This window comes from Drosophila rhopaloa, unplaced genomic scaffold, assembly GCF_018152115.1.
Source record: "Drosophila rhopaloa isolate 14029-0021.01 unplaced genomic scaffold, ASM1815211v1 contig_163, whole genome shotgun sequence".
Taxonomy (NCBI): Eukaryota; Metazoa; Arthropoda; class Insecta; order Diptera; family Drosophilidae; genus Drosophila; species Drosophila rhopaloa.
The window spans coordinates 5,879,723-5,898,438 of NW_025335043.1; the positions used below are offsets into that span (position 1 = coordinate 5,879,723).

Genomic DNA, 18,716 nt, shown 5'->3' on the forward strand with positions numbered 1-18,716 from the left:
TCGGTTTTTGGATTTTTAAGTCTCGTCGGTGGTGGCGCTTTATTCATAAATCCGTCAGCTGCATGAAATACAGCTTAATTAACAAAAAGCCGAGAGAAAAGCCGCAGCAGCACGCAGCGGAGGCGCAGTTCCATTCATTCGAGCGCCCATTGAACAACGCCGGAGTCTTTTGGTTTTTGGTCTTATTTGTGCGCCCGAAATTTGTCACCACAATATCAACATAATTAAGTTGAGATTTGGATTCAGTGCGGTTGGTTCGAGAAAACGGTACGCAAACGGTAAATACACGGGGCCATAAACAAACGAGTCAAATTACAAGCGAATGAAATCAATTAACACCTGCCGGTGATGAGTTCCACCATCGATCAACTGATCTTTCACACGAGCTGCATAAATTAGCTGTCCCCACAGCATAATTGTGTGTTCTTTCAAGCGATCCAGCAAAATTAACATATCAAACACAGCATAATTGCGCTTTAATCGCGCCAGGTTCCCCCCGAAAATAATAAAACGAGTAAGAAAATCAAAGACTGAAACTGTGATCGGACACAGAAAATTAATGACTTTCAAGGGCTCCCCGTCGAGTTGACTGAAAAGAAAAATACCCAAGGAAGCTTAAGGTCATCTCTTGTCACTGCTGAGTTTTCTTCTGTTTGAAATTTTCAATGACAACAAAGATTATTTTAAATGGTATTCAAAAACCTGCACTTTATAAAGGAACGTTTGCTTTGGAGCTTAAGAAAAATTGTTTAAATTCTTACATGATAATAGTATGATAAACGGCATGAAATTATCATGTTAACTGCGTTATCTCGAATTTAGTGCCCTTTTATTTCCTAAGAAAACAAAACGAACATTCTTTAGGTGTAGCTTTGAAGTTCACTTGTAATAAGAGCTATACTTAATAAATAATAATAATTTTAAAAGAATAATAATCACAAGAATAATGCTTCTGGGTTCCTTAATATTTAAAATGTTTTACAATAATTATATTTTAACTTCGATATCTTGTTGAAAGCGTAAAAATAATTTATGAAACGTAAATAATAATATTTTTGAAAAAATAATAATCACAAGAATAATGTTTCTGGGTTCCTTAATATTTAAAATGTTTATGTTTAAAATATTATGTTTAAAATATTTAAAATAATTGAATTTTAATTTCAATATCTTGTTGAATGGATAAAAATTATTTAATTTATTTCCTATCTGTTTCTTAACATTAATCAAATGGTGTAACTAATAATTTGTTTTCCTTAATTTTGATCTTAACAATTTATTTCATTTGCTAATGCGTTTTGCAAAGGTATTGCACGCAAATGGCCTTGCGACCCACAAGCCCCCTTAAACCCTCTGAGAACCCGGAAAAACCCCCCCAAGCCTTCAATTAAAAACCCCTTTCTGGACTCGTGGACTCGTATAATGCAAAGTGACAGCAACGGCTTGTAGGCAATCAAAATGCGAGCCGAAACACGCGCAAGTTTGCAATTGTGGATGGTTGTTGTTGCTGGTTGTTGTTGTTATCGTTCCTTGTAGTGTTGTTATTATTATTTTAGTTGTTGTTGTCGACTCCACCTGGCAACGCAAATTGAAAGAACTTGTTGCAGTCAACGGGGCAAAAATTGAATGCTTTGCACTTGCCTTTGCGGTCACAAACAGCACTCAGAAAGTCAGAAAACTCAGATATTGCCTGGTGGTGTTGGTGGTGCACTTTTGGTGGTTACAACTATTGATTACATGCTAAGGAACGGCTCACATTACCGGAGCAGTGGACCCCAGATGCGGGTGTTGCTGGCGTGCCAGCAACATGGCTATATGTTGCTGCCGTGCCCCCACCAACAGCAATGTCCCAAGCAGCAACATCGAACGGAGTCTGTAATTAATGCGGGAGCCTGCGCTGACATTTTGAGAAATTTATTGCACCAAGTGGATTTATAGTCTGCGACATTTTATAGTTTTGGCCCCAGAGAGCCTGCGGTTAACCTGGCCGAGAAGAAGGAGAAGAAATCGAGCTGAAAAAACACCAGCGATCAGGATCGAGGATCGGGGATCGATGTGGGAACTGGGAACTTGGAACTGGGAACTGGTAACTGGTAACCCTTTAATGCGCATCATGTGCGCGCGCGCATATATAATTTGGCTACCCGATAATGATCGGCCTTTGGCATAATAAATTTTACACAAAGCGAAAAAGAAACGGGAAAATGTGCCGCAAAACGCTCAGAAACTTTCAACTTGTTGCTGTTGCTGTTGCTGATGCCGCTGTTGCTGCGTATCCCGCTTGCAATCTATATTAATTTTTATACGAATACCGAACCGAACTGAACCGAGTCACGCTGCTGCACTTTCATAAATGCCAAAAATTTCACCTGCTTTCACAAAGATGATTAAAAATAAATATGCAGCAGTGCAGTTCTCGACTCGGCCGAAGGTTGATATACGATAATTTCGTTCTGATAATGTGACTGGCGGAGGATGAGACAGGCTGGATCTGTGACCCAGTTGAGGGCTCTTTCGGTTTTTTTCGGGGCTTCGTGTTGAGCCAAAAAGCGTTTAAGGCTAATTGCAAAGATCACTTTTGACTGATAAACGAACTGGAGAGGGCCGGACGGATATGGAGAAGGTGGAGTGGGCGGACTCGGAGGTTTGCCCTCTTGGCGCTGACCCAAAACCTTTTGCCCAAAAACCTCTACGTTAAGTCAGAAGAAACTAAAAAAAACTGAAATGGGAGAGAAAAAAACAAATACGCGGCATTCGAAGCTCGTGCTTAATGATGATTGCTGGCCCCCAGAGGTTAAAATTAAATAATTTCCGACTCCAAATGAAGTCGAAGCGCGCTTCTCTAGTCTAGGCTAAAATGGCGGGCGTTCCAGCCATTCATTTTAGCCCGGCCACATATATAATTAGCATGAAATGAGCCAGGGATCTTTAGTTTGGTCAAAGAAACCATTTTTCTGAACACTTTTCGCTTGTGGCGATTTTTGGTTTTTTTTTAGTTTGCTAGTTCCTACATTTCATTTCGTTTTCAGCTCTTTTCTGCTATTTATGTTAATGCAGCGATTAAGCAGCAAATCGTGTGCCTAATTATGATAAGCATTTGCCAAAGTCAGAATTGAAAACCGAAAGAGGAAGTGCCACATTACAGAATGTGACCAGGTTGCTGTAATTTATTTATTTAACCTGTTTTGAATTTAAGCACATTAAAGTGCAAGTACCACATTAATTAGTGTGACCAATATGCAGTTCATTGCAATTATGTGGGGTGACCAGTTTGAATATTTATTATTTTTTGATTAAACCCTTTTCATTTCTTATGAATGCAAATGAAATTATATGCCTAATAAGGATTAACGTTTATTTTAAGACCATGAATATTAAAACTATGGAGTTCCTCTTCAAAGAGTGTGACCAACCTGCTGCAATTCCGTGCGTAAACCTGTTTTGTATTTATTTTTATTTCGCTACAACCCCTTCCCAATTTTTGTGGCCCTTTTAGGCGCCTCAGTTAGTCGGCAACGATAAGGCGGCAATGGTTTAATTTAGCTGCACCAGCGGCAGCAGCAGATGACGACAGGATCGTTGGGCCCGGCCTACGTGCAACAGAAGTTGCTGCGGCAGCAGCAGCAGCAACAGCAAAACAAATGTGTCTGTATATCGCAGCTAAATTGACTTTGATCACGCGATCCCCCTTGGACCGAGTTATATAGCCAAGTTCAGAGACGATTCCAGGCTGCAGGCTCCAGGTTCTCGGGCGCGGCCTTTTGTGGCTCAAACGGAAGTATGCTAAGCAACTTGTTGCTGCAGCAGCAGCAGCAAAGGCAACTGCAAAAGCAGCTGAAGGTGTATATTGCAAAAATAATTACATTTGATTGTAAAAGGCCAGCGTCTCTAGGCTGGGGACTCGAGATCGGACCTCGGCCTGCCAGAGAAAAATGTGCAACATGATTGCAGTTTACAGCCCCAGCAGCAGCAGCAGCAGCAAAACCAACAGATAAAATGCATTTACAATTGAATTTGAATGTAATTTTATTTAAGCTGCGGTCAGCCAGGGGCAGCATGTTGCTCGGGTGTTGCTTTTGCTGTTGCTGTTGCTGTTGTGTTGCTCCTTGGCACGGCAGCAACAATTGGCCTGGTGGCAGGAAATCGCCATTATCTGGCATTATCCACTTGGCCAACGGTAGCGTAGGCTGCAACCTGCAACCTGCAACCACGTCAATCCCCAGATCAGAGCCCCTCTTAATTAATGATCCGAGTCCACAGCTCGGTAGCAGTGGCAACTAATTAGCATATAGTTAGCTCACATATTGACGTCAAATTTGGTCCATACCAATTCGCAGTAGTTTTCAAATTACAGTGATCATTTTAATTGCAGTGCGCCAAGCTCGGATTCAGATTCACATTCAGACTGAGGCTCCAATTGAAAGCAAACGAGCAACAGTAGCAGCCAAGCTAGTTATAATAAATGAGTTCGCCTCATTGGCAATGATCACGCGGGGGAGCAAGGCGATAATGAAATAGGGAGAAATATAATGGAAGATATAGAGATCAGAGTTCAAATCAGAGTGGAAACTACGCAAAAACTATAGAAATGCATCTGGCAAAATAGAGATCAAAGATCTCTTGCTGATATAAAGGCAATACCAAAGGCTTGCCAAATAAAAATGTTAACTTTTCTATTCCAATTTAATTAAATATTACACATTAATAGTTTGAAATTACTACTGTAATTGCTTTTAATTTATAGTTTGATTTTTTAGAACCAGTTTGTACAATAAAATACAACACACTTAACAAGATTTATATTTATTTATAAATATGTGGTGCCTAAAAAGTAATTTATTGGAAGTTAAAATGAATGAAATATCAATAAACTTAGATCGTGGATTTGATTACAACTATTACTATTTTTTAACTCAACACTTTCCTGCACCTCTTTCTCGATAAACTCCTTGATGTGTGTTTCTCAAACGAAAACAATTAAAATAGAGCTTTTCCAGCCAGTTGCAAGCTCGTGTTGTTGCGGGGGGCGGTCTCAGCAACATGTTGCTGCTGTCATTGGCTACCAGCAACAGCGACGATTGTTGTAGGCGTACAAAGAGTTTTCCCCACTTTATTTTTATATTTTTTTATTTCTCGTTTGATGAGCAGTTGAGATTGTTGCTGTTGTTGTTGTTGTCGTTGTGTCGTGGCTAAGCAAATGGCGTTTTATTTTATTAGCCATATTTCTGCCCCGTCATGCTTTGTTTGCCTTCGGGCAGCGAGTTGTTGCTGTTGGCTGGTGTTGTCTTTGCACTTGTGATTGAAGTTGAGGCTCCATACAAACCCCCTCCTCCCTCCTCCCCCCTCTATTTTTCTCCACCCAACTGTCCATTATCAATGCATATCACGTTGAATGCTGATGTTTATAATGTCGTTTATTACGACCAAAGACAAGTGAAGTAAACTCCAGTGAAGTGTGGCTTAAATGGCGTCAGAGACATTTGCCAGATTAATGGCCACAGTCCCCCGAAGTCGAAGGGGGGCAGGGGAGACCGACAGGGGCGTGGCAACACCAACAACTGCAATCGCACACCAACCAAATTGTTTACATTTTAATTTCTGCAATTTTATTAGCTTAGCTCTGCGAAGTGTCGTCGCTTTTGAAAAGGGGGTTCATAAAGTGGGGTAAAGGGGGGTCTGAAAAGGAGGCACATGGCACGAGGCTTATCGCAGCGGCGTCTGTGGGTCCCAAAAGAAGGGGGGAGGGGGGCGGAAAAATGTGTTTGACGGGTGCTACTGGAAAACTTCATCAAGTTTCGCTGTGTGTAATAAGCGTGACAAATGCCAGGCAAATACAGTGGTCACTCCGCGGGGAATAACTCTGGCATTTGTTGAGATAATTAATAATCAGAAAATCAAATTCGTTTAAAATATAAACTATTATAAATATAAAACTGGATCAATCTTTTACAGCTGAAGCCACATTATTAGCTAACGACTTCTAACCACAAACATTAAAATAATTATTGAAAAATATAAAAGAAAAGTTCTTAAAATATTTTTTTTTAATTGTTTTCAACTGTTAAAGATTCCTCAATTTTATTAAAAAATTAACTTTTTTGAATTATATAATATAATAATATTAAATTAAAAGTCCTAGTTTGACCTTTTAACGTTTTTAGATCGTGTGTCTGTCTTGTGTCCTAAAAACCTACTCATTTTTGGAATTCATTTGCCAACCCCATTTCGTTTCAAACTTTTTTGTTTTATTGGCAAAGTGCGTCGCGTAATTATAATAATTATTATGGTCACCTCTATGGTTGTTGGACTGCCTCAAAAACTGGCCGTGAATCATATTTCCATGGCATTGCACATTTTCTGCTCGCAGTTTTGCAGAGCGAAATAACAAAGCCGAGTTGGCGAATCTGGGTTCTCGTTTTTGCCATTGTTGACAACAAATGAGCGCCATTTAATGCGCTTCCTAGTTGTTTGCCCCTGTTGTTGTTGTTGTTGCTGTCGTTGTTCGCCGGTTGTTATTCATTGTTCGTTGTTTGGCGTAATTAAGCAGCGCTTTTCCGTCTTCAGTCGCACCATCACTTTGCACTTGGCTTGCACTTTTCCAGCTTTCGGTTTTCGGTTTTCAGCGTTCAGTTTTCAGATCATTTACGAGCACTTGGCATTCGCCGTTCCACTTTGCCAAACATTTGCTTACAAGCATGTTTCGCTGTCCGCTCTTTTTGGTCTTTAGCTGGCGACTTGTTAGCGCCATGTTTACACTCTAGAAAATGCTTAATTAAATCTGTGATTGCTCCGAGCTTTCCCCCATTTTATTTTGGCCACTGGCGGAGTCATTCCACCCGTAGCCAAAAATTAACACTTCATTTAGCATAATTTCACACCATCTCTTCTTCCATCGCCTGACAAGTCCGTTCTGTCTTTTCCATTCTCACATTATGTAATCTTTCGCGCCTGGCCAAAAAAATCCCATAAACGAAAGGAGAAATTAAGTAAATTTTTGGGGGTTTTTATAACGAAGTTAGCGGTACCCTTTTATAAAAAAAAAAATATGAGAAGACACTTTTTGTTTATTACAATTTTGTTAGTTGCCTAATTAAATAAGAAAAATAATGGAAATTATGTTTTAAAAATTAGGGGTTTTTAAAATATCTGAACGATAAGTCTATAAACAATATTTAGTCAGCTATATATTTATTTTTTAAGCTTAAGAGAAGGATAAATCTAGGTATTATTTTTGACCAAGTAAAGCCCTTAAAAACGATTGGAAAACCCCTTTCAGTCCACAACTTCATCGATTTTAAGTGGCAACTTCTTTTGCGAGTTAATTAACACTTGGCAAGGGTATGGACATTTATACGGATATATGTGTATTTGTGTTTATCCAAACTCTGCCGGCCATAAATCAAAAATCTCGACACTCTCCCTGCTGCACCTCCTCCGCGAATCCGATCCCCGATTTCGCGTGCTAACAAGGCCCCAAAGCGGCGGAACCTTGGAGAACCCAGAAGAGAACTTCCAACGCGCGGCGCTCGACTGGCGTGAAAATTTATGTTTTTTTCAGCTTTTTGTTCACTTTATTTTATGAATATACATTCATATACATATATACATATATATTCTGGTGTATGGGGGCCAGCAAAAGAAGTGAGAAAAAGTTGAGCGGAGAGGAAAAGCAGGAAAAGCAAGAGCCAATGCCGTTGGCCACATTTGCTGGTGTAAAGTTTTTCGCATAGTTGTCAGCATTGCGCTGTTTAATTACCCTAATTAAGAATATTAATTGCCCTTCGGGTGGATAATAAAAAGCTAGGGTGATGGAGAGGGAGGTGAGGTGGTGACCCTATTCCCGGAAATAGAACATGAATTATGATATGCAAAAAAAAAACTTTCATTCCGTTTTCCATTTAAGTTGTGAAATCGAAAAAGTTGAGACAACTTTAAAGGGGGCCAGGGCAAGGACGAGGATACGGGGGTCTTCGTCCAGGACAAAGGACACGCACTCCATTAAACCAAAAGGGGCAGACATATGCGACAACAATAACAACAGCAATAGCAAGCCACTAACTGGCAGGAGGTGAAAGGTGAAAGGGGGCTGGCTGGGGCCGAAGGCCGAAGGATGAGCAGATGGACACAGGTGTCCTGTCGCTGGCCCATCAACACCTCTCCTCGGTCCTGCAAAAAAAAAACAACAACAACACACGCACACTCGGAAACGGACGGGTCCGGCTCTTTTCATTTTCTCAACACGTAAAGCAAACACGTGACCGTTAAGGACATGGACTCCTGCTGCCCCTTACTCTTAACCCCTGACCACCCCACATCCCGACCCACTCAGTTGTAGGCGCAAATTGCCAACAGAAGGACAATGACAACGAGTGCACTGGAAAAAAAGAGGAGGCAGTCATAGATTTTATAAGAAATATTTTGACAAAAAGTTGGTTTTATATTTTAAACACTTATCACACATATTGCGATTATAATTTTTTTCTAAGTTTCATTAATTTTAGGGAAACTATTCTTTAAATTCAATGATTTTCATTCTTGACTTTTGTTTACATTTTGAGGTTTATTTTGGTTAACTAAGAATAACCTTTTCTTTAATAGTAAAAATTGAACTTTAAAATATATAAAGATAAAGATTTAATGGTTAAATTCGAGACACTCTTTTCTAGAATAATTTTATTTTTGTAAGATTTGTTTTCTAGCTTCAAGATATTTTTCTTAGTGGACTACTGAGAGACCCCCCCATAAACTGACGGCTTATGGCAGACACAGCACAAAGCTTTGCCTCGCTCTGCTCCTGTTCCTGCTGCACCACCACCACCCCCCCCTTTGGCACCACCCCTGCCTTACACCACCCCATATCGCAGCTACGTGCGTGTGTGCACAATATTCATATATCACAAGGATAAGCGCAATGCAGCAAACGTCCTTCCAGACGTGCCGTTCGTTGTTGTTGTCGTTTGTGGTGCCTTGTCCTTTTCCCGAGCCAACTGCTTTCGTTTTGGTAGCAGAAGTGGCAGTGGCAGTAGCGGTAGCACCACCGCCCCCCTTCTGCGCCCATGCTCTTGGTGTGTGTGTGGTAACTTTTAATTATTTGCGAATGTTGGCGCCAGACGGCGAGATGCGATGCGATCCTGTCCAGGACTGTCGCCCATTTCATCCTGTCTCCTTTCCTTCATTGATTTCGCTGACCAGAAGTTTAGAGTGGTGAGGAGGGGGAGGGGGGTGGTTGACCAAAAGGGGGTGGTGCGCCGGTCAAGGCGAAGGCAGCGCCAAAATCCAAAGGCCCCATAAACTTTGAGCGCCATAAAATCTGCTGGCAGCACCATAAAAATTCCCACAGCGGGAGTTGGAGTCTGGAGACTGTACCAGGAATCCTTCCCCCAAAAAAGGACCCCCTTGTACTACGCTCTTCTCATCTGTGCATCCCTTTCCCACCCGTATAGACAAACGCATAAAACTAACGCAGCGTAAATGCCGCCGTTGTTGTCATCTGTCTTCTCGTTACGTTATTTCTTTTTGGCAGCTTCAGCACAAAATTTATCTTATTTATTTGTTTGACTGAAAGCCAACACACAAACGGATGCCGAGGAAATTGCTGCATTTTGATGCTTGACTGATTGCTACCGAAAATATTTGTATATTTAATTTAATTTCCCTTAACCCCCACAATTCTACGTAACAGAATTCTACTTAACCCAATTCTTTGTAAGCTTAGCGTAGGAGTAACAGTGATCTGGCAACGCTGCGCGTGCAAAAGAGATGCCTAGATGGTTCTTTTCTGCATGGGCGTGTTAAAGCGAGATAGCTAGACTTTCTTTTTCCCGAAAGTTTCTCGCGAAAGGAGTCAAATTTTTCGCCTCCGCAAATCTTTATTTAAATCAAGCATCCTACTTGCAAAATTACCATTGTGATTCTCTATAGTTAACTAAAGTGATCTGTGTCTTCTATAATGGCTTATATTCTGCGCAAAAATTCTTTAAAAGAAATGGTGGTGGGTGTTACATTTCACAAAATTCTGCCGACAACAAAATATGATCTAGACTTCATGTGTTAAAAATAATTAATACATGGTTTTAAAAATTTTTATTGATTTCAGGTTTAAATGTAAAATGTTGGTTAACTTGTTCAAAAAAGAACAAAAAATGCAAGTCATTGGAGAAAAAATATTTGTAGGTTAGGTTTTTGGTGAAAAAGAATTGGTTTTTACGTGAGTTGTTTGTGTCTTCAAATCCGAAACTAATTTTTAACTATATTTTAAATATCTAACAGATATTATTAACATTAACATGTATTAATTTATTTTAACAACAGAAAGTTAATTTTTTAAATGTTTTTTTTTCCATAATTAATTTATATAAATTGTTTTCTTTTATTTGCAGGCCACACGGTCTCGCCAGTTATCCCGCAAGAATCCCAGCCCACGCAGGCTGGAATACTTGGGGCCGGATCCGTCAAGGTCATTGAAGTTGCCACGCCCCCAAACCGCAACCCAATCCCAGCCAGAAGCCTCCAATCCGCAGGAGACGCCGCCGCCGACGCAGCTGAAGCCACAAAAAGTTGACCTCATGACGATGGCAGAAGGCACCGACCCCATGGGGCATGGTCACCACACGAATCCGCACAATCCTCCGCCCCAGCCGCCGCAGCACCACCCGCACCACCTGCCCCTGCCCCACCCGCCGCCGGCCCCGCCCCCACAGCTCCTCAATTTCAATCACCACCAGCAGCAGTATCTTCCGCACATGTATCCTGCGCCCGCTTCGGCGGCCCAATCTCACTCCCACTACGGCGGCATGCAGTATCCGCATCCGCATGCCCTGCAGCAGCACCACCAGCAGCAACAGCACCACCACCACCATCCCCACCAGCACCACCTGCCACTGGCGCTGAGCCTGCACCAACAGGCGGCGGCTGCGGCGGCGGTGGCTGCGGCGGTGGCCACCAACCACTCCAATAACAACAACCAGGCCAGTGTGGCCAATAACAATATAGTGGTTCCATGGAAGCAGCGTAAGCGCAAGCGACTCTCGGCGGTGCTGGACAAACTGCACCACCATAATAATAACAATAACAATGAGACCCACTCCAATGGTCTCGCTTGCAAGGCGGAACCCATGGAAATGGAGGAGGAGATGGCCGAGGACCAGGAACAGGATGAGGAGGATCATGACGAATCCATACCCGATGAGGAGGATGATGATCAGGAGGAGGATCCCGGCAAGTACATCAAAAGCGAGCAGCCCGTCAGCGAGGACGAGGAGAACGAACCGGAAATGGACAACGAGAACGAGGACATTTCCGGCGAGGATCTCGAGCTGTCGCACAGCGATGATAACGATCAGGATAGCCCCAGGATCAGCATGAGTCCCCTGCAATTGCAGGCCTCCCAGAGCAATCTGCCTCAAGATCAGAATCAAGCAATCAACAAAGAGAACCCGCTGCATGTGGACATCAAGACTGAGATCCCCAGCCCCTATGATAGGTATTTCCCGATACCATCTCCTCTCTTTGGCTACTACCTGCACACCAAGTATCTGAACGAGGTGTTCCGCCGGCGTCACGATTTCTATCCCTCGCCCCTGCAGCACACCCCATCTTCGATAGCCTCCGAGACGGAGACTTCGCCCACTTCGCAGGAGCGCAAGAGCAACTCCAATCATCTTCTGCCCCATGCCCTGTTGGCCAATAACTCGCCGCCGCCATCGCTGCCATCGCCACCGCGCAGTGAATCCTCGGTGAGCAATAGTGTGGCCACCACCACCACCACTACCACAACCACCAAGAAGCGCACCAGTCCCAAACCCAGGGGCAAGAAGGGCGAGAAGAAGCCGATGCCGCCGCCGCAGGAGCGTCCTTTGGATCTGTGCATGCGCAGCGAGGTGGAGACCAAGAAGTACAAAAAGTCCAACTCGAAATCCTCTCAAGAATCCCGCTCGGCGGCCATGATGCCACCACCGCCGGCTCTGAGTGCGGCCAGCAGTTTGGAGAGCATGAGTGCCCTGTCCCCGGCATCGAGTAGCCACTCGGGTCACATGCCCATCACCACCGCTGCCACGCCCAATCACCAGCCTCCGCCCAATTCCCCATATGCCAATGCCATGAACGCTGCCCAAGCAGCGGCAGCGGCGGCGGCGGCAGCGATGATCAAGATGGAGATGCCATTGCATCCGCTGCACCACCAGCAGATGCACCACTCGCAGGTGCCCACCACCACGGTGGGTGTGCCGGTGATCAAGGGCGATGTGGCCTCGCCCACAACCAAGGAGACGGTGGCCTGGCGATACAACTTGGATGTTTCGCCCGTTGTGGAGGAGATGCCGCCGGGTTCGGATGTGGCCTACGTTTGCCCCACCTGCGGACAGATGTTCTCGCTGCACGATCGCCTGGCCAAGCACATGGCCTCGCGTCACAAGTCCCGGAATCCCGCCAACGATATTGCCAAAGCCTATTCCTGCGAAGTGTGCCGGCGATCCTTTGCCCGCTCCGACATGCTGACCCGCCACATGCGCCTGCACACGGGGGTCAAGCCGTACACGTGCAAGGTGTGCGGCCAGGTGTTCTCCCGCTCGGACCACCTGTCCACCCACCAGAGGACCCACACCGGCGAGAAGCCCTACAAGTGTCCGCAGTGTCCGTATGCGGCATGTCGCCGGGACATGATCACCAGGCACATGCGGACCCACACGCGATACGACTCCAGGGGCGGATCGCGGGAGGGCAGGGAGGGGCGCGAAGGACGCGAGGGCAGGGAGAGCCGCGAATCACGCAGGAGCGGCGATAGAATGGAGGAGCCCAAGTCGCCCAGTTCACATCCACTGCTCGACATGAAGATGAACATGAACATGGGCATGGGAATGGGCCTCAACATGGGCCTGCCCATGAATCCGATGAGTCTGCTGCAGGAGGAACTGCTGCAGAAATCCCAGCCTGGCCTGACCCTCGGCGGACCCATGCCTCTGGTGGTCAAGACGGAAAGCGCCTAACGGTATCTATATGCAGCAGCATCCAGGCGATTTATGACCTGTTAGGTAGGCAACGTCATCCATTGACGGGCCCAGCTTAGTGCTACAAAAAAGAAAATCTAAAAAAACAACAAAACAAAACATATTAACTAGAGCAGTTTGTACTTGTACCGGAAATCTCTGCGAAGACTGAGGAACCTTAATACTACCTACAGTTTAAATAGGCTAAAGAACCATCAACTAATTTTTTAAAAGACACAGAGGGCTGCACTCAAGACCACCCAACGTATTAGCACTTAAACTAGTTCTAGTTGCTAGATCCCCTCGCGTTAAATGAACCCCCAGGAGTTTAGATAGCCGGGATCTTCGATACAGCTAGCAATTCCATGTTCCACACTTAGGCTATACTATATATATATACATGATATATAGGCGGTCAGATCCCCCCGATGATCTGATCTCTCAGCATTTTGAGCAACGTTGAAATTATTAAGCTAGACTCGCTACATAGGCTAATAGGAAATGCCACATCGGCAGTCGGCGTTAGATTCGTACTCCTACTTTTAATTAACTCTTAATTTATTTGTAACATTACTCAGCAGCATGTAAACTTATACCACAACAGTTTGTATTAATTTAATTTTACTCTATTTTATTTAATTTAATTGTAGCCTACATGAAAACACAAACAAAAGACAAAGAATTCTCCCTAGGGCTCAAAAAAAAAACAAAAACAACAAACACACAAAACAAACTCATTTGTATGGAAATCTTAAAAGAAAAGCTAACGCTAAACAAACAAAAAAACAATTCCTTTTTTTTGTTCAACAAAAACACTGTTAAATTTAAATTATCTTTGTAATTGATTTTATGCTCGCTTTTCTACTATTTTACTACTTTTTGTTTTCATGAAATGAAATAAAAACCTTTAAGTTTTCTTTAGTTCATAAACCATCTTTGGATTGGACACACCTCACCCCTCTCCGATCCCCCAGGTGTGGACAGGTTAACCCGTTTGTCCCCCCGGGGTCGGAAATTCCCTTCGGGGTCGTTTCCATGTTTCAAGTTGAAGTTTTTCGTTATTTATTATAAAAAAAAAAGAAACAAAGCCCCGACTCCCGCTTATTGATTATTAGTTCTTAGCTAAACGTTTAAATAAATTATTAACTTATGTTATTCTAGTTGGTTATGATTAGCTCCTAGTTAAAAACGTTTTTCACAAAATAAAACAAAACAAAGTCTACACACAGATGGACAATGTCAAACAAAACAGAATTTAAAGCCAACGCATTTTGTTATTATTTCAATTGGTTATTATTATTTTCAGATTTTTTTGGTTTCCAGATTTTTATACTTTCAGATTTCTATGATTTTAAGAATATAATTTCATGGAATGAATTATGTTTTTAAGTAAGTGCACTGCAATAACGGATGGACGAGAGCTGTTAAAATTTTAATGATTTATACTTTAAAGATTTTTATTTTGAAAGTTTTCATTAAAGCTACTCTATGAGCAAGTTTTAGAGCAATTATTACAATGATCACATTTTTGAAGCATTTAAGTTAAATAATACTCTTTTTCTATACAAGCTTTAATATATTTAAGCGTTTCGTTTTAACAGCTGTCCACCCATTTCGGTAATTATTTCAATGATTAGCAGTGTGGATTTTTCAAGCATTTTTTTGGCCTACCCTAAAACCTATACTTTTGGCATATTTTTTGTGTTTTAGCCGGAGACGATGTCGTAGATTTAGCCGTAGTCGCAGCCGGAGCCGGAAACTGGCTTACAAGCTTTTAGGCAATGGGAATCGCTTACAAGGCGCAGTCAGCTCCTTTCGCCGGTCACGAAACTGCATTTTGGCACGCAGCCCCCGCTTTTCCCACCCACTCCTCGCTTTTCGGCTGGTTTTTCCCACGCTGAGGATGCGGGGGTGCTGAGCTGGAGGAGCAGAGCACCGATTCCAAGTCCTTGTTCTTCGCATGGAAATTTTCTTGGGGCCTAATGGCCTCGAAACACGAAGAAGGCCGTCCAGGCGTGGGAGTTCCATGGGTGGTGGTTTGTGTGGGGGGTGGGTGGGGCTTACTCTGCGGTGGGACTTGCTGCATTGCAGTTTGCGGCTAATGTCTGACCTTGTTTTGCAATGACTAAATTAATTCCTTAATAAGTGCGGTTGCAAAACAAACACGAAACTGCAGACGTGGCACAGTTGGCGAATTTGCCAGGCACACCCACACCTAACCACCCCCCGCCCCGGAATTTCCACCGCCCTCTGCTTGTGTAATTAAGCAGTGAAAATGCCCCAATTGACAGACATTGTGTTGGCTGCGGAAAATGGAGGAGTTTCGCATCTCTGGGGCAATAAATCAGGGCGAGGGGCAGCCGCAACTATGGCTAAGTAGCCATCGTGTTGCAGCTAGCATGTTGCACTCCATCACTTTTCACGGGCGGGGCGGGGCGGAAAAAGGGGGTTCCGTGGAGGGTGACTTATGGCCCAAACTGTATTAGCCGGGCCTAGATGTGATGATGCCGCATTGCATAATCCGCTCGGGTCGTGCATCATTTTGGTCAACATCGCCATCGCCTGACATTATTTGCAGCTTGCAGCGGATTTTTCTCCTTTTTCAAATACCCTCCATTAAGTAAAAGGGGAGTATATTTGTGAAATGAAGACCTTTGATACCTAGTTAACAAACTCTTTAAGACCCTCAATGTGGTGTTTTTGCCTTATTATCAAAACGAACTTTAAGGAGCTGCAAAAAAATAATTAATTCTATAATTTGTTTTAACATTTGCAATATATCATTTTAGGTATGCATTTCATTTTTAAATTAATTTTTGTCTCATTGTTTAATATTGCAGCTAAAATATTATTATTTTACTTACTTCTTTTACATAAACTCAGAAAGTTTTTTTATTTATTTTCCTTAAAATACCTATAAATTTTGAAGTTCTAATCAAATTATTTTGTATTGAAATATATGTTTCTCTTGTAAAATTTTTCTTGAAAAAGATGAAATCAGATGTCTTATTCCTATCAATATTTTTATGCCGCAGTAAATTGTGTTAGCCTATATTTGTTCACCCAGTTCAAGTGGTCATCTAGTGGTCGGATATCGCGGTTATACTATTTTTACGCGTTCTCCTCTATTTTCACTCGGTTCTATTCTGTGGCACGCATAAATCTCTAAACAAGGCGCGCGTGTCGTGCGTTTATTATCACTTCCTCTCCACAAATCCTGGGGCGGGGTGGTGGGGGGGTGGTGCAGGGATTCAGATTCAGGGGGATGGCTGGCATCCAACTTTTCTTTTGTCTCCACTCGAGAAATTTATCGCCGTCATTTGTAATTGTAGCGCGAAAATTGAGTTTGAGTTTGAAGTTTGGCCAGGGTGGTCAGGGGTGCGGGATGACAGGGAGACAGGGTTGTCGCCGTTCGCCAGTTTATGCATTGTTTCCATCAACATAATTCAGTTTGGCTTTGGATCAGCTCCAAGTGATTGTTTCGCCTGGCGGAGATTTACGGGCACTAAGCTGGGACCGCTCACAGAAAACCAGCTAACGATATTGTATATACACATCCATAAATAGAGAAATAGATCGAGATTTATACCTAGATATAGTGCTATATATTTCCGTCACACGGAAGTGCCTTAACAACAACAACAAAAAAATTTTTGATACTCAACAAGAATAAAAAAACTAAGCAACAACTAAAATTGAGATATTGTAAGATAGAATTTTTTGCCTTGTACATTGAGCGACTTTTGCCAGGCTAAATCAACTTTTTGACTAATGATAAACGAAAAAAAATGATAAGGGTTAGCCCATGCAAGGGCATATATATATATAAAGTATATTTACCAGAAATACGTAACATATTTTTAACGAAAAGAAAGCATAGCAATAAGATTTTTCAACTTAACGCTTCTAAGAAGTTAAAAATTTTAAGCATTAAATGCTAAACGCATCCAGTCAAGTATTTTTTACTAAAAATCCATTTACTAGACTCAAACAAACGCCTAAAAAGTAAAACAAAAAAAAAACTTTTAACATTTAAAAAAAAGTTATTCACTCAACTTAACTCAAGTAAATTTACGAATCGCTTTCAGAAATATTTTTATAGCGCTTTTCGACTTTTAAATCAGAAATCAAAAGATCTAAACTATGTAAATTAAAGCAATAACTATAATAGCTAATCGATCAAAAGACTTTTCAACTCTTAGCTTACATTTGCCTTCTAGTCTTAAGAATTCCAGAATCAAAGATAAGCTATGGATATAAAATAAAACAATTTTATCGAAATTGCATTGAAGTGGAGAGAATCAGCGAGCAACATTGTGATATTAGTTGAGAACAAAATCGAATCACTTCCAACTGCTAGTTATGCTATCATTTTGGGATCCTGTGGATGCCCAAAATCCAAGCCCCCAAATCCCAACCCCAATCCGATCTTCCAATTCGATTAAGGTGCTATTTAGTTCAATCTTATCTTACGGTGCTGTGTACAGTGAAAAAAACGCTTGGTTAGTTTAAGTTCCCCTTCTTCACTCCCCTCAACACTCTGAGAATCCTTAGCTGCCCAAAAAACATAATCCATTATTGTACTAAAGTCTCTAGGAACTCTCTACGCTAACGTTTAACTAAATTATGAATAACTACGAGTATTTCCATTAAGTCTACTCTAATTAGTTTCTCTTCCATCGCAAAAATACGAAAATAAATAAACGAAACGAAAACGAAAACTGAAAGCTTGAGAGGATCGGATTTTTGGAATGCGCAGCTAATGTAAAATGTCTTCTGCCCTGCAGTCTTAACTGAATGCAATCAGGCGGGGATGGGATGGGGCTTCCACATCGGGATGGGAGGATGAGGATGAGGACGAGGATGCATTGGGACACCGAAGGGCTGCGGCAGAAATAATGCGCGTAATAACAAACTGCAGGCGTAACTGAAATGCCAGGCTACTGCGCATTTGTCCAGCTATCCACTGAGAAAAAAGGTGAGTCTACTTTACATTTTCTCCTATAGAATCTTGATTTTTAAAAAAAATATTGAATCCTTTAATTCAAACGGAAACATTAATAGGTACTTGTATTTAACCAGTTTTTAATAGTATATGAAGGCTAAGGTGAGAACGGTTCATGATCTGAAAGTTATCATATGCCGAAGATAGGGTTTGGTGACCTCAAATTTTCCGAAATGTGGCATTGCAACATGTTAACAGTCCTTAACTATTAAAGTCCGATTTCAAATTTAAAATTCCTCATTCAGTTGAGCTGTCCTTAATATAAATTTGTTTATTTGAGTTTTGATTAGCTAATTCTGGTCATTGGTGACCCCAATAATAATGTGTTTTTAAAGATTAGGTCATCTCAGATAAAGTCATTATTTCGAGGACAAACATTATTTGCAGCATCTAATGGAAATCTATGGATTGCAGATAAATATATTCTTATTTATTAATCTTTTAAATATGTTTCCTAAATCAACAGTTTCGTTTGAGATCATATTTAAATTTAGTTTTGCTCAGTGTGGAATTGGCGAAGGCGTTGGCCCCGACGGACGGGAGGCGCAACTGCGGTAATTACAATTGCCGCCGGACATGGACGGCAGAAGCGGCACCACCGCACTACTGCACCACCGAACCACCGCAGCACCGCACCACCGAAAGCGAGTTGCACAGTGGCAGGCACAGCTGTGTGGCTCCGTCAGTGGATCCTCGCTTTTCGAGTCCCTGCCCAAGAGACAATTATA

The 18,716-nt window shown here is 42.3% G+C and overlaps 1 protein-coding gene across 1 annotated transcript in view; it reads left to right on the forward strand.

The window, feature by feature from the left end:
* The window catches only part of LOC108051410 (zinc finger protein 697), a 28,685-nt gene extending 14,448 nt beyond the window's left edge, over window positions 1–14,237 (forward strand). Inside the window, exon 3 of the mRNA XM_017133522.2 lies at window positions 10,380–14,237. Coding sequence (XP_016989011.1) covers window positions 10,566–12,983 — 2,418 coding nt within the window. The 5' untranslated portion in view covers window positions 10,380–10,565 and the 3' untranslated portion in view covers window positions 12,984–14,237. The remainder of the gene's footprint in view (window positions 1–10,379) is intronic.
* The last annotated feature ends 4,479 nt before the right edge of the window (window positions 14,238–18,716 follow it).